This window comes from Catharus ustulatus, chromosome 1, assembly GCF_009819885.2.
Source record: "Catharus ustulatus isolate bCatUst1 chromosome 1, bCatUst1.pri.v2, whole genome shotgun sequence".
Lineage (NCBI taxonomy): Eukaryota > Metazoa > Chordata > Aves > Passeriformes > Turdidae > Catharus > Catharus ustulatus.
In genome coordinates this window covers 164,533,032-164,556,052 of record NC_046221.1, presented here as the reverse complement: position 1 = coordinate 164,556,052, position 23,021 = coordinate 164,533,032, and the positions used below count along the sequence as shown (strand labels likewise).

General features: G+C 60.8%; 2 protein-coding genes across 2 annotated transcripts in view; one reads left to right on the top strand and one right to left on the bottom strand.

The window, feature by feature from the left end:
• LOC116994948 (erythroblast NAD(P)(+)--arginine ADP-ribosyltransferase-like) overlaps positions 1 to 23,021 on the top strand; it is a 268,873-nt gene that overhangs the window by 207,942 nt on the left and 37,910 nt on the right. The gene's annotated exons all lie outside the window — the stretch shown is intronic.
• Positions 1,052 to 22,858, bottom strand: LOC116998742 (ranBP-type and C3HC4-type zinc finger-containing protein 1-like). Its single transcript, XM_033064843.1, has 16 exons — positions 22,652 to 22,858; positions 21,746 to 21,950; positions 20,320 to 20,415; positions 19,180 to 19,318; positions 16,511 to 16,601; positions 14,584 to 14,800; positions 12,363 to 12,511; positions 9,998 to 10,052; positions 9,885 to 9,910; positions 9,162 to 9,335; positions 5,674 to 5,834; positions 4,579 to 4,690; positions 2,659 to 2,838; positions 2,484 to 2,582; positions 2,259 to 2,402; positions 1,052 to 1,457 (listed from the first exon to the last, which is right to left on the bottom strand). The coding sequence occupies exons 1-16, from the start codon at positions 22,856 to 22,858 to the stop codon at positions 1,377 to 1,379; spliced, it is 2,136 nt and encodes a 711-aa protein (XP_032920734.1). The 3' UTR covers positions 1,052 to 1,376.

Here is a 23,021-nt window from a genome sequence, read left to right as displayed (position 1 = left end):
TGGAATAAACTCTGGGGTCACAGGAATGGTGTGGGGCTGGAATAAACTGTGGGGTCACAGGAATGGTGTGGGGCTGGAATAAACTGCGGGGTCACAGGAATGGTGTGGGGCTGGAATAAACTGTGGGGTCACAGGAATGGTGTGGGGCTGGGATAAACTGTGGGGTCACAGGAATGGTGTGGGGCTGGAATAAACTGTGGGGTCACAGGAATGGTGTGGGGCTGTGCTGGAGGTCTGGGGTCAGGTGTGGGGTCAGGCGTGGGGCTCGTTCTGGCCTGGCTGTGGGTCAGGCTGTGCCCCAGGTCACTCTGGGGTCAGTGGCTCAGGCCATGGGTCACACTGTGGTCACACCATGGGTCAGTGGCTCAGCTCAGGCTCAGTGGCTCAGGCCATGCCCAGGCCATGGGTCACACTGTGGTCACACCGTGGTCACACTGTGGTCAGTGGCTCTGCTCAGGGTCAGTGGCTCAGGCCATGGGTCACACTGTGGTCACACTGTGGTCACACTGTGGTCACTGGCTCAGCTCGGGGTCAGTGGCTCAGGCCATGGGTCACACTGTGGTCACACCATGGGTCAGTGGCTCAGCTCAGGGTCAGTGACTCAGGCCATGGGTCACACTGTGGTCACACTGGTCACTGGCTCAGCTCAGGGTCAGTGGCTCAGGCCATGCCCAGGCCCGGCCGTGCCGGTTCCGGTTCCGTGTCCCCAGCGCGGTCCCCGCTGGCTTTGGGGTCTCGTTTGGGGTCAGCTGCCCTTGACCCATCCTGGGAGTGACCCCTGTGTCCCCATCCCTGTCCCTGTGCCAGTGGCCATGCTGGGCTGTCCCCATGTCCCTGTCCCCATGTCCCTGTCCCCACGCCAGTGCCCATGCCAGAGGTGTCCCTCTGTCTGTCCCCACACCGGTGGCAGTCGGTGACACTCAGTTCCTTTATTGGCCCCCCCGGGCCCTCCACGCCCCGAGGCCGTCCCAGTGTCCATCGGCTCTGGCCCTGAGTCCATTCTGTGTCCATCCTCTGGCCTTGTGTCCATCGGCTCTGGCCCTGAGTCTGAGTCCATCCTGTGTCCTTGTGTCCATCCTCTGGCCTTGTGTCCATCCTCTGGCCTTGTGTCCATCCTCTGTCCATCGGCTCTGGCCCTGAGTCCATCCTCTGTCCTTGTGTCCATGGGCTCTGGCCGTGTGTCCATCCTCTGTCCATCCTCTGTCCCAGTGTCCGTGGGCTCTGGCCCTGTGGCCATCCTTTGTCCCTCTGGCCGTGTGTCCATCCTGGCCCTGTCCCCACTGGCCATGGCATCTCCGGGCCCGGCTCCGGCTCCATCCGTCCCTCGGTGTCCCCGGGGGTGTCCCCGGGGGTGTCCCCAGGGGGGCCCGGGGGGGTCAGTGGCAGTTCTGGCACCGGGGGTGGCACCTCTGCCCGTTGACGTTGCAGCGACAGCCACCGCTGGTGTCCCCAGGACCCTGCGGGGACAGGGCGGGGGTCAGCTGGGAGCCCGCCCTGGGGTCGCCCTGGGGTCACTCTGTGTCCCCCTGGTCACCCTGGGGTCACTCTGTGTCCCTGGGGTCACCCTGAGGTCACTCTGTGTCCCCTCCCTCACCCTGGGGTCACCCTGTGTACCCCTGTGTCCCCCTGGGGTCACCCTGGGGTCACTCTGTGTCCCCCGGGGTCACCCTGGGGTCACTCTGTGTCCCCCTGGTCACCCTGTGTCACCCTGGGGTCACTCTGTGTCACCCTGGGGTCACCCTGAGGTCACTGTGTGTCCCCCTGGGGTCACTTTGTGTCACCCTGGGGTCACTCTGAGGTCACTGTGTGTCCCCCTGGGTCACTCTAGGGTCACTCTGTGTCACCCTGGGGTCACCCTGTGTCCCTTCCCTCACCCTGGGGGTCACTCTGTGTCCCCCCCCACCCCACCCTGGGGTCACCCTGGGGTCGCTCTGTGTCCCCTCCCTCACCCTGGGGTCACCCTGTGTCCATTCCCTCACCCTGGGGTCATTCAGTGTCCCCCTGTGGTCACTCTGTGTCCCCTCCCTCACCCTGGGGCCACCCTGGGGGTCACCCTCTGTCCCCCCCCCCAACCCTGGGGTCCCTCCTGCCCCCTCCCCAGGGTCTGGGACCCCCCAGTTCCCCCCCAATCACCCCAGCGCCGCCCTTGGTGCCCCCCCCTCATCTCAGAACCCCCCCCAGACCCCCCCAGGACCCCCCCAGGACCCCCCAAACCCCCCCGGGACCCCCCCAAACCCCCCCGGGACCCCCCCCCTCACCCCCGGCCCCCAGCGCGGCCCCTTGGTGACCCAGCAGATCTCGGTCTGGCACACGGTGCAGCGGATCCAGTCGCACCCGTCCTTCTTCTGCACCACGATGCGGCACGTGGGGCAGTGCATGGCCTCCCCCCGCTGCACCAGCGTCTGCGGAGGGGTCACGGAGGGGGGGTCAGCACGGCGGGGACCCCCGGGACCCCTCCCCAAATCCCCCCGAGCCCCCCGCACCTGCAGCATGTCCCGCGTCTCCCGCGCCGCCGCGTCATTGAGCGCCCGCAGCTGCAGCTCGTCCTGGTACTGGCGGCAGTTCTGGCCCTCGTGGATGGCCTGGGGGAGCGGGGACAGTGTGGGGACAGCGCGGGGACAGCGCGGGGACAGCGCGGGGACAGCCCCGAGCGCTCACCTTGCACAGCAGGCAGTTGAGCGCCCCGCACACCGGGCACGGGAACTCGTTCACCGCGTCCTCGTAGAAACACCAGCCCGGGCAGTCCCGGCCCCGGCAGTGGAAACTGTTCCGGCTGCGGCGCTCGGCGAGAGCCAGCCCGCGGGCCAGGAACCGGGCGTGTTCTTCTGGGGACAGGAGCTGGGGACAGAGGGGACATCATCATTGGGGACACAGAGCCAGCCCGCGGGCCAGGAACCGGGCGTGTTCTTCTGGGGACAGGAGCTGGGGACAGAGGGGACATCATCATTGGGGACACAGAGCCAGCCCTCGGGCCAGGAAACGGGCGTGTTCCTCTGGGGACAGCAGCTGTGACAATGGGGACATCAATGGGGACATCAATGGGGACACAGAGCCAGCCCGCGGGCCAGGAAACGGGCGTGTTCCTCCGGGGACAGGAGCTGTGACAATGGGGACATCAATGGGGACATCAATGGGGACACAGAGCCAGCCCTCGGGCCAGGAAACGGGCGTGTTCCTCTGGGGACAGCAGCTGGGGACAGAGGGGACATCATTGGGACATCATTGGGGACACAGGGCCAGGCCACGGGCCAGGAAACGGGCGTGCTCCTCTGGGGACAGGAGCTGGGGGACAATAGGGACATTAATGGGGACATGGGGACAGAGCCAGGAAACGGGCGTGTTCCTCGGGGGACAGGAGCTGGGGACAGAGGGGACAGAGGGGACATCATCACTGGGGACACAGAGCCAGCCCGCGGGCCAGGAACCGGGCGTGCTCCTCTGGGGACAGCAGCTGTGACAGAGGGGACAGAGGGGACATCAATGGGGACAGAGCCAGCCCGCGGGCCAGGAAACGGGCGTGTTCTTCTGGGGACAGCAGCTGTGACAGAGGGGACATCATTGGGGACATCAATGGGGACATCAATGGGGACACAGGGCCAGCCCGCGGGCCAGGAACCGGGCGTGCTCCTCTGGGGACAGCAGCTGGGGACACAGGGGACATCATTGGGGACATCAATGGGACATGGGGACAGGGCCAGGAAACGGGCGTGCTCCTCGGGGGACAGCAGCTGTGACAATGGGGACATCACTGGGGAGGTGGCCCTGGGACACCCTGAGTCACTGTCACCCACCCACGGGGACCCCCCGAGTCACCCCCCTGCCATTCCCTGGGGACTCCCCGCGGGTGTCACCCTCCTGTGGTGGCTGTGACCTCCCCCATGTCCCCAATGTCCCCAGTGTCCCCCACCCTGTCCTCAGTGTCCTCCTGTCTCCAATGTCCCAATGTCCCCAGTGTCCCCCCCAATGTCCCCCTGTCCCCAATGTCCCCAGTGTCCCCAACGTCCCCTCAGTGTCCCCCCCATGTCCCCAGTGTCCCCTGTCCCCAATGTCCCCAGGGTCCCCAATGTCCCCTCAGTGTCCCCGCCATGTCCCCCCATGTCCTCAGTGTCCCCTGTCCCCAATGTCCCAATGTCCCCAGTGTCATCCCCAGTGTCCCCTGTCCCCAATGTCCCCAGTGTCATCCCCAGTGTCCCCTGTCCCCAATGTCCCCAGTGTCCCCCCCAATGTCCCCAGTGTCCCCAACGTCCCCTCAGTGTCCCCAGTGTCCCCTGTCCCCACGCACCGCGCAGATCTCACGCTCCTGCAGGTGGCTGTGTCCCCTCAGTGTCCCCTGTCCCCTCAGTGTCCTCCCATGTCCCCTGTCTCCAATGTCCCCAGTATCCCCTGTCCCCAATGTCCCAATGTCCCCCCATGTCCCAATGTCCCCATGTCCCCACGCACCGCGCGGATCTCACGCTCCTGCAGGTGGCTGTGACCCCGTGTCCCCAATGTCCCCGTGTCCCCAATGTCCCCCATGTCCCCAGTGTCCCTGTCCCCCCCGTGTCCCCAGTGTCCCCAGTGTCCCCTGTCCCCACGCACCGCGCGGATCTCACGCTCCTGCAGGTGGCTGCCACAGGCGTAGGTGACATCGCGGAAGGGACAGGCCACCACCGGCTCCTCGCTGAACGTGATCACCTGCCGGAGGCACTCCCTGGGGGGAAGGGACAGGGACACTGGGGACACTGGGAGTGCTGGGGACACTCCCTGGGGGGACAGGGACAGGGATATGGGGATACTGGGAGTGCTGGGAGCACTGGGGACAGGGATACTGGGGATACTGGGGATACTGGGGACACTCCCTGGGGGGACAGGGACACTGTAACTGGGGATACTGGGAGCACTGGGAACAGTGACACCGGGGATACTGGGAGTGCTGGGGACACTCCCTGGGACAGGGGACAGGGATACTGGGGATACTGGAAGCACGGGGAGCACTGGGGACATTCCCTGGGAGGGGACAGCGGTTACTGGGGATACTGGGAGCACTGGGGACACTCCCTGGGACAGGGGGACACTGGGGGTCACTGGGATGGTGTGAGGGGTCACTGGGGTCACTGAGGTCACTGGGATCACTGGGGGTCACTGGGTCACTGGGATGGTGTGAGGGGTCACTGGGGTCACTGGGATGGTGTGAGGGGTCACTGGGGTCACTGGGGGTCACTGGGATCACTGGGGGTCACTGGGATCACTGGGGTCACTGGGGGGGTCACTGAGGTCACTTTGGGGCTGGGGGATGTTGGGACTGGTCACAGCAATTTGGGGCTGGGGTCCCTGGGGTGGTCCCAGGGCTCCCGAGGGCGGGGTCCCGTTATCCCGTTAGCCCCGTTAACCCGGTTCTGTCCCGGTTCTGTCCCGGCTCGGTTCGGTACCGGCAGAAGCTGTGCAGGCAGTCCCGCAGCAGCACGCCCCGCCCCGCGGGCACGCCCTGCAGGGATCCCGGCACGGCCCCGTTAACCCCGTTAACCCCGTTAGCCCGGTTCGGCTCGGCTCGGCTCGGTTCGGTACCGGCAGAAGCTGTGCAGGCAGTCCCGCAGCAGCACCCCCCGCCCCGCGGGCACGCCCTGCAGGGATCCCGGCACGGCCCGGCCCCGTTACCCCCCTGTTAGCCCGGTTCGGTTCGGCTCGGTTCGGTACCGGCAGAAGCTGTGCAGGCAGTCCCGCAGCAGCACGCCCCGCCCCGCGGGCACGCCCTGCAGGCAGATCCCGCACTCGAGCGGCTCCGGGTTCGGCACCAGCTCCGCCTCCTCCGCCCGCAGCAGCTGCTGGAAATTCCGCTGGCGTTCTGCCTCCAGGGCCTGGGAATGGGGAAAAATGAGAAAAAAATGGGAATGTGGGAATGTGGGAATGGCTGCTGGAAATTCCGCTGGCGCTCCGCTTCCAGGGCCTGGGAATGGGGAAAAATGAGAAAAAAATGGGAAAAATGAGAAAAAAAATGGGAATGTGGGAATGTGGGAATGGCTGCTGGAAATTCCGCTGGCGCTCCGCTTCCAGGGCCTGGAGAATGGGGAAAAAACAGGGAAAAATGGGAAAAATGGGAAAAATGAGAAAAAAAATGGGAATGTGGGAATGTGGGAATGGCTGCTGGAAATTCTGATGGTGTTCTGCTTCCAGGGCCTGGAAATGGGGGAAAAAACAGGAAAAAAAAGGGAAAAAATCCTGGGGAAATGGGAAAAATCCCAGGGAAAATGGAGGGAAAAAACAGAGAAAAAAAACCGGGGAAAATGGGAATATGGGGAAAATGAGAACGTGGGAAAAATGAGAATATGGAAAAAAAAACGGGGAAAATGGGGGAAAAAACAGGGAAAATGGGAAAAAATGTGGGGGAAATGGGAAAAAATCCTGGGAAAATGAGAAAAATCCCAGGGAAAATGGGGGAAAAAATAGAGAAAAAATGGGGAAAATGTGAGAAATGGAATGTGGGAATGGCTGCTGGAAGTTCTGCTGGTGTTCTGCTTCCAGGGCCTGGAATGGGGGGAAAATGGGGAAAATGAGAAAAAAAAATGAGAAAAATGGAAAAAACCTGGGGGAAATGGGATAAAACCAAGGAAAAAAACTTGTGAAAATGGGAAAAAATAGGGAAAAAAACAGATAATGGGAAAAGTGGAGGGGAAGCGAAGGAAGGGAAGGCCCTGAGCCGTGTCCTGGCTGTCCCCAAATCTCTGGGGGCTCCCAGGGACACTCTGGGGACACTTTGGGGGGGTTCACTCCTGGAGATGCTGCAGAGAATCCTTGGGATCCAGGTGGGAATGGGAAAAATCCCAGTGACCCCAGGGACCCCAAAAACCCCAATAACCCATAAACACCAGGGACCCCAAAAACCCCAATAACCCATAAATCCCAGTGACCCCAAAAATCCCAGTGACCCCAGGGACCCCAAAAATCCCAATAACCCATAAATCCCAGGGACCCCAAAAATCCCAATAACCCATAAATCCCAGGGACCCCAAAAATCCCAATAACCCATAAACTCCAGGGACCCCAAAAATCCCAATAACCCATAAACACCAGGGACCACAGGGACCCCAAAAATCCCAATAAACCCATAAATCCCAGTGACCCCAAAAATACCAATAAACCCAAAAATCCCAGAGACCCCATTGACCCCAAAAATCCCAATAACCCATAAACACCAGGGACCCCAAAAATCCCAATAAACCCAAAAATCCCAGAGACCCCATTGACCCCAAAAATCCCAATAACCCATAAACACCAGTGACCCCAGTGACCCCACTAACCCCAGTGACCCCACTAACCCCAGTGACCCCATTAACCCCAGTGACCCCATTAACCCCAGTAACCCCAGTGACCCCACTAACCCCAGTGACCCCACTGACCCCACTAACCCCAGTAACCCCAGTAACCCCATTAACCCCAGTGACCCCATTAACCCCATTAACCCCACTAACCCCAGTAACCCCAGTAACCCCAGTGACCCCATTAACCCCAGTGACCCCACTAACCCCAGTGACCCCATTAACCCCATTAACCCCAGTGACCCCATTAACCCCAGTAACCCCATTAACCCCATTAACCCCAGTGACCCCATTAACCCCAGTGACCCCACTAACCCCAGTGACCCCATTAACCCCAGTGACCCCACTAACCCCAGTGACCCCATTAACCCCAGTGACCCCAGTGACCCCAGTGACCCCAGTGACCCCATTAACCCCATAAATCCCATTAACCCCAGTGACCCCATTAACCCCAGTGACCCCACTAACCCCAGTGACCCCATTAACCCCAGTGACCCCATTAACCCCATTAACCCCATTAACCCCAGTGACCCCATTAACCCCATTAACCCCAGTGACCCCATTAACCCCAGTGACCCCATTAACCCCAGTGACCCCAGTGACCCCATTAACCCCATAAATCCCATTAACCCCAGTGACCCCATTAACCCCAGTGACCCCACTAACCCCAGTGACCCCATTAACCCCAGTGACCCCATTAACCCCAGTGACCCCAGTGACCCCACTAACCCCAGTGACCCCATTAACCCCAGTGACCCCATTAACCCCACTAACCCCAGTAACCCCATTAACCCCATAAATCCCATTAACCCCAGTGACCCCATTAACCCCAGTGACTCCAGTGACCCCACTAACCCCAGTGACCCCATTAACCCCAGTGACCCCATTAACCCCAGTGACCCCAGTGACCCCATTAACCCCATTAACCCCAGTGACCCCAGTGACCCCATTAACCCCAGTGACCCCAGTTACCCCAGTGACCCCATTAACCCCAGTGACCCCACTGACCCCATTAACCCCAGTAACCCCAGTGACCCCAGTAACCCCATTAACCCCAGTGACCCCAGTAACCCCATTAACCCCAGTGACCCCATTAACCCCATTAACCCCAGTGACCCCAGTGACCCCAGTGACCCCAGTGACCCCAGTGACCCCACTAACCCCAGTGACCCCAGTGACCCCATTAACCCCAGTGACCCCAGTGACCCCATTAACCCCAGTGACCCCAGTGACCCCAGTGACCCCATTAACCCCAGTGACCCCAGTAACCCCATTAACCCCAGTGACCCCATTAACCCCATTAACCCCAGTGACCCCATTAACCCCAGTGACCCCAGTGACCCCATTAACCCCAGTGACCCCAGTGACCCCATTAACCCCAGTGACCCCATTAGCCCCAGTGACCCCATTAACCCCATTAACCCCAGTGACCCCATTAACCCCAGTGACCCCACTAACCCCATTAACCCCAGTGACCCCACTAACCCCAGTGACCCCATTAACCCCAGTGACCCCATTAAACCCAGTGACCCCACAAACCCCATAAACCCCATTAACCCCACAAATCCCACAAATCCCACACACCCTGTACCTGCTGGCACTGTCGGGTGCCGTCCTGCTCCCGCTGCAGCCCGGCGGGGTCGGGGCGGTGCCCAGTGACCCCAGTGACCCCATTAACCCCATTAACCCCATAAATCCCATTAACCCCATTAACCCTGTACCTGCTGGCACTGTCGGGTCCCGTCCTGCTCCCGCTGCAGGCGCTGCAGCTCGGCGGGGTCGGGGCGGTGCCCAGTGACCCCAGTGACCCCATTAACCCCACAAACCCCATAAATCCCATTAACCCCACAAATCCCATTAACCCTTTACCTGCTGGCACTGTCGGGTGCCGTCCTGCTCCCGCTGCAGGCGCTGCAGCTCGGCGGGGTCGGGGCGGTGCCCCCCGGGGACCCGGTACCCCTCGGGCCGGGGGGAGCTGCACATCTCACAGCCGGGGCGGGTGGGCTTGTTCAGGAACGTGCACCGGGGGCACGCCCAGCCACACTGGGAACGGTTAACGGGGTTAATTAATGGGGTTAATTAATGGGGTTAATTAATGGGGTTAATGGGGTTAATGGGGTTAATGGGGTCAGGGCACATCTCACAGCCAGGGTGGGTGGGCTTGTTCAGGAACGTGCACCGGGGGCACGCCCAGCCACACTGGGATTGATTAACGGGGTTAATTAACGGGGTCACTGGGGTTAATGGGGTCAGGGCACATCTCACAGCCGGGGCGGGTGGGCTTGTTCAGGAACGTGCACCGGGGGCACGCCCAGCCACACTGGGATTGATTAACGGGGTGAATTAATGGGGTTAATTAATGGGATTGATTAATGGGGTTAATGGGGTTAATGGGGTCAGGGCACATCTCACAGCCGGGGCGGGTGGGCTTGTTCAGGAACGTGCACCGGGGGCACGCCCAGCCACACTGGGAACGGTGGGATTGATTAATGGGGTTAATTAATGGGGTTAATTAATGGGTTAATGGGGTTAATGGGGTTAATGGGGTCAGGGCACATCTCACAGCCGGGGCGGGTGGGCTTGTTCAGGAACGTGCACCGGGGGCACGCCCAGCCACACTGGGAACGGTTAACGGGGTTAATTAATGGGGTTAATTAATGGGGTTAATTAATGGGATTAATTAATGGGGTCAGGGCACATCTCACAGCCGGGGCAGGTGGGCTTGTTCAGGAACGTGCACCGGGGGCACGCCCAGCCACACTGGGATAATTAATGGGGTTAATTAATGGGGTTAGTTAATGGGGTTAATTAATGGGTTAATGGGGTTAATGGGATAAGGGGATAAGGAATGGGAATGGGACTGGGAACAGGATGGGAGTGGGAATGGGAGTGAGAACAGGAATGGGAATGGAATGGGATTGGGGATGGGGATGGGAATTGGAGTGGAAATGGGATGAGAATGGGATGGGAATGGGAATGGGAATGGGAATAGGGACAGGAATGGGATGGGATTGGGAATGGGGAGGTGTTACGGGAATGGGGACAGGAATGGGATTGGGAATTGGAGTGGAAATGGGATGGGAATGGGGATGGGATGGGAATGGGGACAGGAATGGGAATGGGATTGGGGATGGGAATGGGATTGGGAATTGGAGTGGAAATGGGGTGGGAATGGGATGGGAATGGCGACAGGAATGGAATGGGATTGGGGATGGGGATGGGAATTGGGATGGAAATGGGATTGGGAATGGGGAGGTGTTACAGGAATGGGAATGGGATGGGAATGGGGACAGGAATGGAATGGGATTGGGGATAGGAATGGGAATTGGAGTGGAAATGGAATGGGAATGGGATGGGAGTGGGAATGAGAACAGGAATGGGATTGGGGCTGGGAATTGGAGTGGAAATGGGATGGGAATGGGGATGGGATGGGAATGGGGACAGGAATGGAATGGGGCTGGGGATGGAAATGGGAATTGGGGTGGAAATGGGATGGGAATGGGGACACGAATGGGATTGGGAATGGGGAGGTGTTACAGGAATGGGAATGGGATGGGAATGGGGACAGGAATGGAATGGGATTGAGGGTGGGAATTGGGGTGGAAATGGAATGGGGATGGGATGGGAATGGGGAATGGGGAAAGGAATGAGGACAGGAATGGAATGGGATTGGGGATAGGAATGGGAATTGGAGTGGGAATGGGGATGGGGACAGGAATGGATGGGATTGGGGATAGGAATGGGAATTGGAGTGGAAATGGGATGGGAATGGGGATGGGAATGGGGACAGGAATGGGAATGGGGAGGTGTTATGGGAATGGGAATGGGAACGGAGACAGGAATGGGATTGGGAACTGGAGTGGGAATGGGATGGGAATGGGGAGGTGTTACAGGAATGGGAATGGGAATTGGAGTGGAAATGGGATGGGAATGGGGACAGGAATGGGAATGGGGAGGTGTTACAGGAATGGGAATGGGAATTGGAGTGAAAATGAAATGGGAATGGGAATGAGATGGAAATGGGGACAGGAATGGCCCCAGCCCTCCTGGAACAGGAATTCTGCAGGGAATGGGGCTGAGGGCAGTGGCTGCCCTGGCACATCAGGAATGGGATCTGGGATCTGGGATGAGGCAGGATGCCCCCAGAACTCTGGGAATGGGCTGGGACCCCCTCCCCACCCCACACCTGATTGGGATCAGGATCAGGGTTTGGGATCAGGATCAGGGATTGGGATCAGGGTTTGGGATCAGGATCAGGGATCAATATCGAGGTTTGGGATCAGGATCAGGGATTGGGATCAGGATCAGTATCGAGATTTGGGATCAGGATCGGGATTAGCACCAGGATCAAGGATTGGGATCAGGGATTGGGATCAGGATCAGGGTTTGGGATCAGGGATTGGGATCAGAGTTTGGGATCAGGATCAGGATTTGGGATCAGGGATTGGGATCAGGATCAGGGGTCAGGATCAGGGTTTGGGATCAGGGATCAATATCGAGGTTTGGGATCAGGATCAGGGTTTGGGATCAGGGATAGGGATCAGGATCAGGGTTTGGGATCAGGATCTGGGATCAGGGATAGGGATCAGGATCAGGATTTGGGATCAGGATCAGGGTTTGGGATCAGGATCAGAGACTGGGATCAGGGTTTGGGATCAAGAATAGGGTTTGGGATCAAGATTTGGGATCAGGGATCAGGATTTGGGATCAAGGATTGGGATCAAGATCAGGGTTTGGGATCAGGATTTGGGATCAGGGATCAGGATCTGGGATCAGGGATAGGGATCAGGATCAAGGTTTGAGATTGGGACCAGGATCAGGATCACGGTTTGGGATCAGGATCAGGATTTGGGATCAGGATTTGGGATCAGGATTTGGGACCAGGATCAAGGTTTGGGATCAGGATCAGTGATTAGGATCGTGATCAGGGTTTGGGATCAGGATCAGGGATTGGGATCAGGGATAGGGATCAGGATCAGGGACTGGGATCAGGGATCAGGGTTTGGGATCAGGATCACGGTTTGGGATCAGGATTTGGGATGAGGGCAGAACCTCCCCCCCACCCCGTACCTGCTCAGGTGAGGGTGGGCGGGGCTCGGGGACCGTGGGCGGGGCCCCGGCGCTGTCCCAGAGCTGCAGCGAGTCCAGGCGATCCCGGATGTCCCCGGTGTCCCCAGCGTCCCCCATGTCCATCTGCTCCAGGGGCTCGGGGACACCGCCTGGGGACACGGGGACACGGGGCTGGCATCAGCATGGAGGGGGTGGCGGGGATGGAGGAGGAGGAGGAGGAGGAAGAAGGAGCAGGAGCAGGATGAGGATGATGAGGATGATGAAGGAGCAGGAGCAGGAGGAGGATGAAGAAGGAGCAGGATGATGGAAAATGAGCAGGAAGCGTGTAGGGTGATGAGGGGGAAGGAACAGGATGAGGAAGGAACAGGATGAGGATAAGGATGATGAAGGAGCAGGAGCAGGATGAGGATGATGAAGGAGCAGGATGAGGATGATGAGGATGACGAAGGAGCAGGATGATGAAAAATGAGCAGGAAGCGTGTGAGGGTGATGAGGAGGAAGGAACAGGATGAGGAAGGAGCAGGAGCAGGATGAGGATGATGATGAAGGAGCAGGAGCAGGATGAGGATGATGAAGGAGCAGGAGCAGGATGAGGATGATGAAGGAGCAGGATGAGGATGATGAAGAAGGAGCAGGATGATGAAAAACGAGCAGGAAGTGTGTGAGGGTGATGAGGAGGAAGGAACAGGATGAGGAAGGAGCAGGACAAGGACCCCAAGGCTCTCCCTGTACCTGTGCCAGGTGAGGGGAGAACAGGAGGAGCAGGAAGGAGGAAGAGCAGCAGGATGAGGATGAGGAGGGAGCAGCAGGATGAGGATGATGAGGAAGGAACAGGATGAGGATGATGAGGAAGGAGCAGGATGAGGATGATGAGGAAGGAACAGGATGAGGATGAGGAGGAAGGAGCAGGATGAGGATGAGGAGGAAGGAGCAGGATGAGGATGAGGAGGAAGGAGCAGGATGAAGATGATGAGGAAGGAGCAGGATGAAGATGATGAGGAAGGAACAGGATGAGGATGAGGAGGAAGGAGCAGGATGAAGATGAGGAGGAAGGAGCAGGAGCAGCAGCAGGATGATGATGAGGATGATGAAGATGAGGATGATGAAGCTGCACCTGTGCCAGGTGAGGAACGAGCAGGAGTAGGACAAGGAGCAGAATGAGGCAGCAGGATGAGGATGGTGAGGAAGGAACAGGATGAGGATGATGAGGAAGGAACAGGATGAGGAAGAGGAGGAAGGAACAGGATGAGGAAGAGGAGGAAGGAGCAGGAGCAGCAGCAGGATGATGATGAGGATGATGAAGATGAGGATGATGAAGCTGCACCTGTGCCAGGTGGGGAAAGAGCAGGAACAGGAACAGGACAAGGAGGAGGAGCAGGATAATGATGATGAAGATGATGATGAGGCTGATGAAGCCATAACTGCCCCAGCCCCTGCGCCTGCAGCTCCCGGCACTGCTCGGGGCCAGGAACAGGAGCAGGGGAGGATGAGGAGGAGCAGCAGCAGCACTAGCAGTAGCAGTATGATGATGATGATGATGATGAGGATGATGATGATGAAGATGCCATACCTGAGCCAAGCCCCGTGGCTCTGAGCAGCCCCTGCGCCTGCAGCTCCCGGTACTGCTCGGGGCCCAGGAACAGGAGCAGGAGCAGAAGCAGAGGAAGGAGCAGGAAGCAGTAGCACTAACAGCAGTATGATGATGATGATGATGATGATGATGATGATGAAGAAGCCGTACCTGAGCCGAGCCCCGTGGCCCTGAGCAGCCCCTGCGCCTGCAGCTCCCGGTACTGCTCGGGACCAGGGACAGGAGCAGAAGCAGAAGCAGAGGAAGGAGCAGCAGCACTAACAGCACTATGATGATGATGATGATGATGATGATGAAGCCGTACCTGAGCCGAGCCCCGTGGCTCTGAGCAGCCCCTGTGCCTGCAGCTCCCGGTACTGCTCGGGGCCAGGAACAGGAGCAGGGGAAGGAGCAGAAGCAGCAGCACTAGCAGTAGCACTAACAGCAGTATGATGATGATGAAGATGATGATGATGAAGCCGTACCTGAGCCGTGCCCCGTGGCCCTGAGCAGCCCCTGCGCCTGCAGCTCCCGGTACTGCTCGGGGCCAGGAACAGGAACAGGAGCAGAAGCAGAGGAAGGAGCAGCAGCAGCAGCAGCACTAACAGCACTATGATGATGAAGATGATGAAGATGATGAAGAAGCCGTACCTGAGCCGAGCCCCGTGGCTCTGAGCAGCCCCTGCGCCTGCAGCTCCCGGTACTGCTCGGGGCCCAGCCCCGCGGCCCGCGCCGACAGCAGGAAGAGGAAGGCGGGGTCCCCGGCGCGGCGGATGCCGTAGGAGCCCAGGCTGCGGCCGTCCTGGCACAGGCTCTGCCCGATGATCCAGCGCTGTGCCAGCGGGTGGAACCCGTACTCATGGAACACCTGGGGGAGGGGGATCGGGGTGAGACCTGAGAGAGACTGGGGGAGACTGGGGGAGATCCCTGAGAGAGACTGGGGGAGCCCTGAGAGAGCCCTGAGAGATCCCTGAGAGAGCCCTGAGAGAGCCTGGGGGAGCCCTGAGAGATCCCTGAGAGAGCCCTGAGAGATCCCTGAGAGATCCCTGAGAGATCCCTGGGAGATCCCTGAGAGATCCCTGAGAGAGCCCTGAGAGAGCCCTGAGAGATCCCTGAGAGAGCCCTGAGAGATCCCTGGGAGATCCCTGAGAGATCCCTGAGAGATCCCTGAGAGAGCCCTGAGAGATCCCTGAGAGAGCCCTGGGGGAGAGCCCTGGGGAAGCCTGGGGGTCCCAGATCTGGAGGAGATCCCTGAGAGATCCCTGGGGAAGAGCCTGGGGTGATCCAGGGGATCCCAGATCTGGAGGAGATCCCAGGGAGAGCCTGGGAGAGCCTGGGGAGATCTGGGGAGATCCCAGGGAGTGCCTGGGAGATCCTGGGAAGAGCCAGGGAGAGTTCCCAGGAGATCAGGGAGAGCCTGGGGAGATCCTGAGAGAGATTCTGGGGGAGATCTGAGGGAGATCCTGAGGAGATCCCAGGGAGAGCCTGGGGGGATCCTGGGAGATCCTGTGGTAGAGCTTGGGGAGAGCTGGGGAGATCCTAAGGAGATCCCAGGGGAGAGCTTGGGGAGATCTTGGGGGCATCGTGGGGAATATCCTGGGGAGAGCCTGGGAGATCCTGGGGAAATCCTGGGGGATCAGGGAGAGCCTGGGGAGATCCTGAGAGAGATCCTGGGGGAGATCCGGGGGAGATTGTGGGGGATCCCAGGAGATCTGGGGAGATCCAGGGATGCAGCCTGGGAGATCCCACAGGACAGATCATGAGAAATCCTGGCAGAGCCTGCGGAGATCCTGAGGAGATCTCAGGGGACAGCCTGGGAGATCTGGGGGATCGGGGAGATCCTGGGGGCTTCCTGGGAAAGATCTGGGGAGATCATGGGAGAGATCCCAGGAGATCCTGAGGGAGATCCTGGAGAAGGTCCCAGGGAGATCTGGGGAGAGATCCTGGGGGATCCAGGGAAGATCATGGGGAGATCCCAGGGAGATCTGGGGAGATCCTGGGGGATCCAGGGAAGATCATGGGGAGATCCCAGGGAGATCTGGGGGATCATGAGGAGATCATGGGGGAGATCCTGGGGAGATCCTGAGGGAGATCTGGGGACACTGTGGGCAGAGCCCAGGTGACCCCAGGTGTCCCCATCCCCCCCAGGTGTGCCAAGGGATCCCACATCCCCCAGTGACCCCAAGTGACCCCATCCCCTCCAGATGACCCCAGGTGTCCCCAGGTGATCCCAGGTGATCCCATCCCCTCCAGGTGACCACAGATGACCCCAGGTGACCCCATCCCCCCCAGGTGTCCTCATCCCCCCCTCCAGGTGACCCCCAGTGACCCCTAGGTGACCCCAGTGTCTCCAGTGACTCCAGGTGAGCCCAGGTGACCCCATCCCAAACCCTGGTGACCCCATCCCCTTCAACCGTCCCCAGGTGACCCCAGCTGTCCCCAGCTGTCCCCAGGTGACCCTGACCCCCAGGTGATCCCATCCCCTCAGGGGGCCCCAAATGACCCCAGCTGTCCCCAGGTGACCCCAGCTGTCCCCAGGTGACCCCCAGCTGTCCCCAGCTGTCCCCAGGTGACCCACCTGCTCCTTGAGGGTGCCGATGGTGAGGTGTGGCTGCACGCGCAGGGTGATGCTGGCTGAGGACGTGGCGTCCTCCACCAACACCGGCATGCTGGGAACGGGGGGAGAGCTGGGATGAGACTGGGAACACTGGGAGTGAGACTGGGAACACTGGGAGTGAGACTGGGAACACTGGGATGAGACTGGGCATACTGGGAGTGAGACTGGGAACACTGGGAGTGAGACTGGGCATACTGGGATGAGACTGGGAACACTGGGATGAGACTGGGAACACTGGGAGTGAGACTGGGAACACTGGGATGAGACTGGGAACACTGGGATGAGACTGGGAACAGTGGGAGTGAGACTGGGAACACTGGGATGAGACTGGGAACAGTGGGAGTGAGACTGGGAACAGTGGGAGTGAGACTGGGAACAGTGGGAGTGAGACTGGGAACACTGGGAGTGAGACTGGGAACACTGGGAGTGAGACTGGGAACAGTGGGAGTGAGACTGGGCATACAGGGATGAGACTGGGAACACTGGGAGTGAGACTGGGAACACTGGGATGAGACTGGGAACAGTGGGAGTGAGACTGGGAACAGTGGGAGTGAGACTGGGCATACTGGGATGAGACTGGGAACAGTGGGAGTGAGACTGGGAACACTGGGATGAGACTGGGAACAGTGGGAGTGAGACTGGGAACAGTGGGAGTGAGACTGGGAACAGTGGGAGTGAGACTGGGAACAGTGGGAGTGAGACTGGGAACACTGGGAGTGAGACTGGGAACACTGGGAGTGAGACTGGGAACACTGGGATGAGACTGGGAACAGTGGGAGTGAGACTGGGAACAGTGGGAGTGAGACTGGGAACACTGGGAGAGAGACTGGGAACAGTGGGAGTGAGACTGGGAACAGTGGGAGTGAGACTGGGAACACTGGGAGAGAGACTGGGAACAGTGGGAGTGAGACTGGGAACACTGGGATGAGACTGGGAACACTGGGATGTGACACAGTTCATACTGGGATGTGTCCCAGTCCATACTGGTCACACTGGGCAGTGTCCCAGTCTATACTGGTGGCACTGGGAGTGTCACTGGTGGCACTGGGAGTGTCCCAGTCCATACTGGGATGTGTCCCAGTCCATCCTGGTGGCACTGGCAGTGTCCCAGTCCATACTGGGAGTGTCCCAGTCCATACTGGTCACACTGGGAGTGTCCCTGGTGGCACTGGGAGTGTCCCAGTCCATACTGGGAGTGTCCCAGTCCATGCTGGTGGCACTGGGAGTGTCCCAGTCCATACTGGGAGTGTCCCAGTCCATACTGGTGGCACTGGGAGTGTCCCAGTCCATACTGGGAGTGTCCCAGTTCATACTGGTGGCACTGGCAGTGTCCCAGTCCATACTGGGAGTGTCCCAGTCCATACTGGTGGCACTGGGAGTGTCCCAGTCCATACTGGGAGTGACCCAGTCCACACTGGTGGCACTGGGAGTGTCCCAGTCCATACTGGGATGTGTCCCAGTCCATACTGGTGGCACTGGGCTGTGTCCCAGTCCATACTGGTGGCACTGGGCTGTGTCCCAGTCCATACTGGCAGTGTCCCAGTCCATACTGGGATGTGTCCCAGTCCATACTGGGAGTGACCCAGCCCATACTGGTCACACTGGGCTGTGTCCCAGTCCATACCGGGTTGTGTCCCAGTCCATACTGGGCACACTGGGATGTGACACAGTTCATACTGGGAGTGTCCCAGTCCATACTGGTCACACTGGGAATGTCCCAGGCCATACTGGGAGTGTCCCAGTCCATACTGGTCACACTGGGAATGTCCCAGGCCATACTGGCAGTGTCCCAGTCCATACTGGGATGTGTCCCAGTCCATACTGGGAGTGACCCAGCCCATACTGGTCACACTGGGCTGTGTCCCAGTCCATACCGGGTTGTGTCCCAGTCCATACTGGGCACACTGGGAATGTCCCAGGCCATACTGGGAGTGTCCCAGTCCATACTGGTGGCGCTGGCAGTGTCCCAGTCCATACTGGGAGTGTCCCAGTCCATACTGGTGGCGCTGGCAGTGTCCCAGTCCATACTGGGAATGTCCCAGTCCATGCTGGTGGCACTGGGAATGTCCCAGTCCATGCTGGTGGCACTGGGCTGTGTCCCAGTCCATACTGGTGGCACTGGGAGTGTCACTGGTGGCACTGGAAGTGTCCCACTCCATAATGGGAGTGTCCCAGTCCACACTGGTGGCACTGGGAGTGTCCCAGTCCATACTGGGAGTGTCACTGGTGGCAGTGTCAGTGTCCCAGTCCATACTGGGAGTGTCACTGGTGGCAGTGTCGCTGTCAGTGGTGGCAGTGTCACTGGTGTCAGTGTCACTGGTGGCAGTGTCAGTGTCACAGGTGGCAGTGTCAGTGTCACTGGTGGCAGTGTCAGTGTCCCAGTCCATACTGGGAGTGTCACAGGTGGCAGTGTCAGTGTCACTGGTGGCAGTGTCAGTGTCACAGGTGCCAGTGTCAGTGTCACAGGTGGCAGTGTCGGTGTCACTGGTGGCAGTGTCACTGGTGCCAGTGTCGGTGTCACCGGTGGCAGTGTCGGTGTCACTGGTGGCAGTGTCAGTGTCACTGGTGGCAGTGTCAGTGTCACTGGTGGCAGTGTCACCGGTGTCACCGGCAGTGTCGCTGTCACTGACCTGATGTCGGCCCCGCCCTCGCTGTCCCTCAGGCTCACGCTCAGCTCTGCCTGTCGCCGTGCCAGTGCCACCGCCATCCGTGCCGCACACACCGTGTCACCCTGGGAGATGGCCCGGGACAGGGACAGTGCCAGCTCCTCTGGGGACACCAAGGGACACCGTCAGGGACACACAGACACACACACACACACACACACTGTGTCCCCAAGGGCAATGGCCTGGGACAGGGACAGTGCCAGCTCCTCTGGGGACAGGGGGACACCGTCAGGGACATGGGGACACACAGACACACACACACACACTGTGTCCCCAAGGGCAATGGCCTGGGACAGGGACAGTGCCAGCTGCTCTGGGGACACCAGGGGACACTGGGGGTGGCACCCAGTGACACCCCAGAGAGGGAATGGGGACACTGGGGACACCAGAGATGGCACCCAGTGACACCCCAGAGAGGGAATGGGGACATTGGGGACACCAGGGGTGGCACCCACAGCCGCCTGGCTCAGCCCAGGGACACAGGGGACACCAGGGGTGGCACCCACAGCCGCCTGGCTCAGCCCAGGGACACAGGGGACACCAGGGGTGGCACCCACAGCCGCCTGGCTCAGCCCGGGGACACCAGGGGTGGCACCCACAGCCGCCTGGCTCAGCCCAGGGACACAGGGGACACCAGGGGTGGCACCCACAGCCCCCAGGGTGGGAGTGGGGACACTGGGGATACCAGTGATGGCACCCAGAGACTGCTGGGATGGGAATGGGGACACCAGGTGACACCAGGGGTGGCACCCAGACACCCAGAGAGGAAATGGGGACACTGGGGGGACACCAGGGGTGGCACTCAGAGATCCTCAAGGTGGGAATGGGGACATGGGGACACTGGGGACACCAGGGGAGTGGCACCCACAGCCACCTGGCTCAGCCCAGGGGACACTGGGGACGTGATGGGGAACACTGGGGGTGGCACCAAGTGACACCCCAGAGAGGGAATGGGGACCTGGGGACACCAGGGGTGGCACCCACAGCTGCCTGTCTCAGCTCAGGGGGACACTGGGGACAGGAGGTGACACCCAGGGGGATGTCAGGGAGTGTCCCCCCCCCATCCCTGCAGAGGTGGCACTTGGGGACATGGGGACAGGGTACCTGTCTGGGCCAGCTCCAGGATCTGCGCCTGCTCCGTGTCCTGCTCGGGATCCTCGGGGGGTGGCACCGGCGATGTCCCTGTGTCACCCTCGGGGGCTGGGGGGGGACAGTGGGGACGGGGCTGGCACTGCTGGCACTGATGTCACCAGCCCTGTCCCCATGTCACTGTCCCCAGCCCCGTGTCCTTGTCCCCAGCCCCGTGTCACTGTCCCATCCCTGTGTCACTGTCCCCAGCCCTGTGTCACTGTCCCAGCCCTGTGTCACTGTCCCTGTGTCACTGTCCCATCCCTGTGTCACTGTCCCCAGCCCTGTGTCACTGTCCCCAGCCCCGTGTCACTGTCCCATCCCTGTGTCACTGTCCCCAGCCCTGTGTCACTGTCCCCAACCCTGTCCCAGCCCTGTGTCACTGTCCCTGTGTCACTGTCCCTGTGCCACTGTCCCCAGCCCTGTGTCACTGTCCCCAGCCCTGTCCCCAATGTCCCAGTGTCCCCATTGTCCCAATGTCCCCATGTCCCCAATGTCCCCAATGTCCCCATGTCCCTGTCCCACCTCTCTGTGCCTCCCTGAGGGAGCTGCTCAGCACCGTGTCCCCATGTCCCCATGTCCCTGTCCCCAGTGTCCCCAATGTCCCCATTGTCCCAGTGTCCCCATGTCCCTGTCCCCATGTCCCCAGTGTCCCCAATGTCCCAATATCCCCAATGTCCCCATGGTCCCCAATATCCCCGGTGTCCCCAATGTCCCCATGTCCCCAATGTCCCCAATGTCCCCATGTCCCCAATGTCCCCATTGTCCCCAATGTCCCCACCTCTCCGAGCCTCCCTGAGGGAGCTGCTCAGCACCGTGTCCCCAATGTCCCCATGTCCCCAGCCCTGTCCCCAATGTCCCCATCCCTGTCCCCATGTCTCCATGTCCCAGTGTCCCCATGTCCCTGTGCCTGTCCCCAATGTCCCCATGTCCTCAATGTCCCAGTGTCCCCATCGTCCCAATGTCCCCAATATCCCAGTGTCCCCATTGTCCCAGTGTCCCCAATGTCCCCAGTGTCCCCAATATCCCTGTGTCCCCATTGTCCCCATGTCCCCATGTCCCTGTCCCACCTCTCCGTGCCTCCCTGAGGGAGCTGCTCAGCACCGTGTCCCCATGTCCCCAATGTCCCCAGTGTCCCCAATGTCCCAATATCCCCAATGTCCCAGTGTCCCCAATGTCCCAGTGTCCCAGTGTCCCCAATGTCCCCACCTCTCCGAGCCTCCCTGAGGGAGCTGCACAGCACCGTGTCCCCATGTCCCCATGTCCCCAATGTCCCCATGTCCCCAATGTCCCAGTGTCCCCAATGTCCCCAATGTCCCCAATGTCCCCCGTGTCCCCAATGTCCCCAGTGTCCCCAGTGTCCCCAATGTCCCCATGTCCCCAATGTCCCCCGTGTCCCCACCTCTCCGTGCCTCCCTGAGGGAGCTGCTCAGCACTGTCCACCACTGCTGTGCCTCGCGCTCCTCGGGGAACCGCAGCGCCACCGTGCCCTCTGTCCCTGCTGTCCCCGCTGTCCCCGCTGTCCCCGCGGGTGGCAGCTGCAGCTCGTGGCTCGTGGGGCCGCACACGCGGTAGGAAACGTCCCGCAGGTCAAACTCGGCCAGGGGCTGCGGGGACAGGGATGGGGACAGGGACAGGGATGGGACAGGGGACACGGGACAGGGGGACATGGGACAGGGATGGGGATATAGGGACATGAGGACAGGGAGGGGGACAGGGGGACAAGGGACAGGACAGGAATGGGGACAGGGATGGGGACAGGGGACAGGGATGGGGACAGGGATGGGGACAGTGGACAGGGATGGTACAGGGATGAGGACATGGGGACAGGGACGGAGACAGGGGGACAGGGATGGGACAGGAATGGGGACAGGGGACAGGGATGGGGACAGAGAACACCAGCGGGGTCACCTCAGTGTCCCCACAAGCTCAGAACAGCCCCCGGCCCACTGGGGTCCCCTGGTCACCCTTGGGGGCTCCTGGTCACCCTTGGGACACCTTTGGGGTCCCTTGGTCACTCTCGGGGTGCCCTGAGCCCCTCTCGGACGTGTCCCCATCCTTGTCCCCATCCCTGTCCCTGGCCGGGGTGACACAGCCCGATCCCTAATGGCGATCCCGTCCCCTCCAAACCTCCCGGGACCCCCCCGAGGGGACAACCCCGGGGGTCGCGCCCCCCCAAAACTCCGCCACTCCCCCGGGAGCGGCTCCGGGGAGGCTCCGCCCCGTCCCCCTCCCCTCCCAGCCCCCGAGCCCCGGGGCGACCCCGCGGGCCCCTCCCCAGCCCCCCTCCCCTTCCCCTTCCCCTCACCGCGCCGCCCCCCGCCTCCGGCAGCCGCAGGCCCAGGCGGAAGCGGCGCCGGCCGTCGGCTCCCGGTTGCACGCTGAGCTGCAGGCGGAGCGCGGCGCCGGCGGCGGGCAGGAGGCGGCAGGGCGCGGCCAGCTCGGCGCGGGCCGCCATCAGCACCGTGGGGGGCGCGGCTGCCGGGCCCGGCCCGGGCGCTCCGGGCGCCGCCATGGCGACCCCGCCACTTCCGGCCTCCCGCCCGCGCGGTCCGGCCGCCAAAGACGCCGTTCCGGGGGAGCGCCGGGAAACGCGGCCCCGCGCGCGGGGGTTCCGCGGGAGGAGAGTTCCGCCGTGGCCACGCCCAAGGCCACGCCCCCCCGCCCCGCCCCCGCGG

Coding starts and splice junctions, on each gene's coding strand:
- LOC116998742 (XM_033064843.1), bottom strand. CDS start 22,858: ATGGCGGCGCCCGGAGCGCCCGGGCCGGGCCCGGCAGCCGCGCCCCCC. Junction 19,319..20,319: donor CCTGGAGCTGGCCCAGACAG/GTACCCTGTCCC, acceptor TGGTGTCCCCAG/AGGAGCTGGCACTGTCCCTG. Junction 12,512..14,583: donor AGCCACGGGGCTCGGCTCAG/GTACGGCTTCTT, acceptor CCGTGTCCCCAG/GCGGTGTCCCCGAGCCCCTG.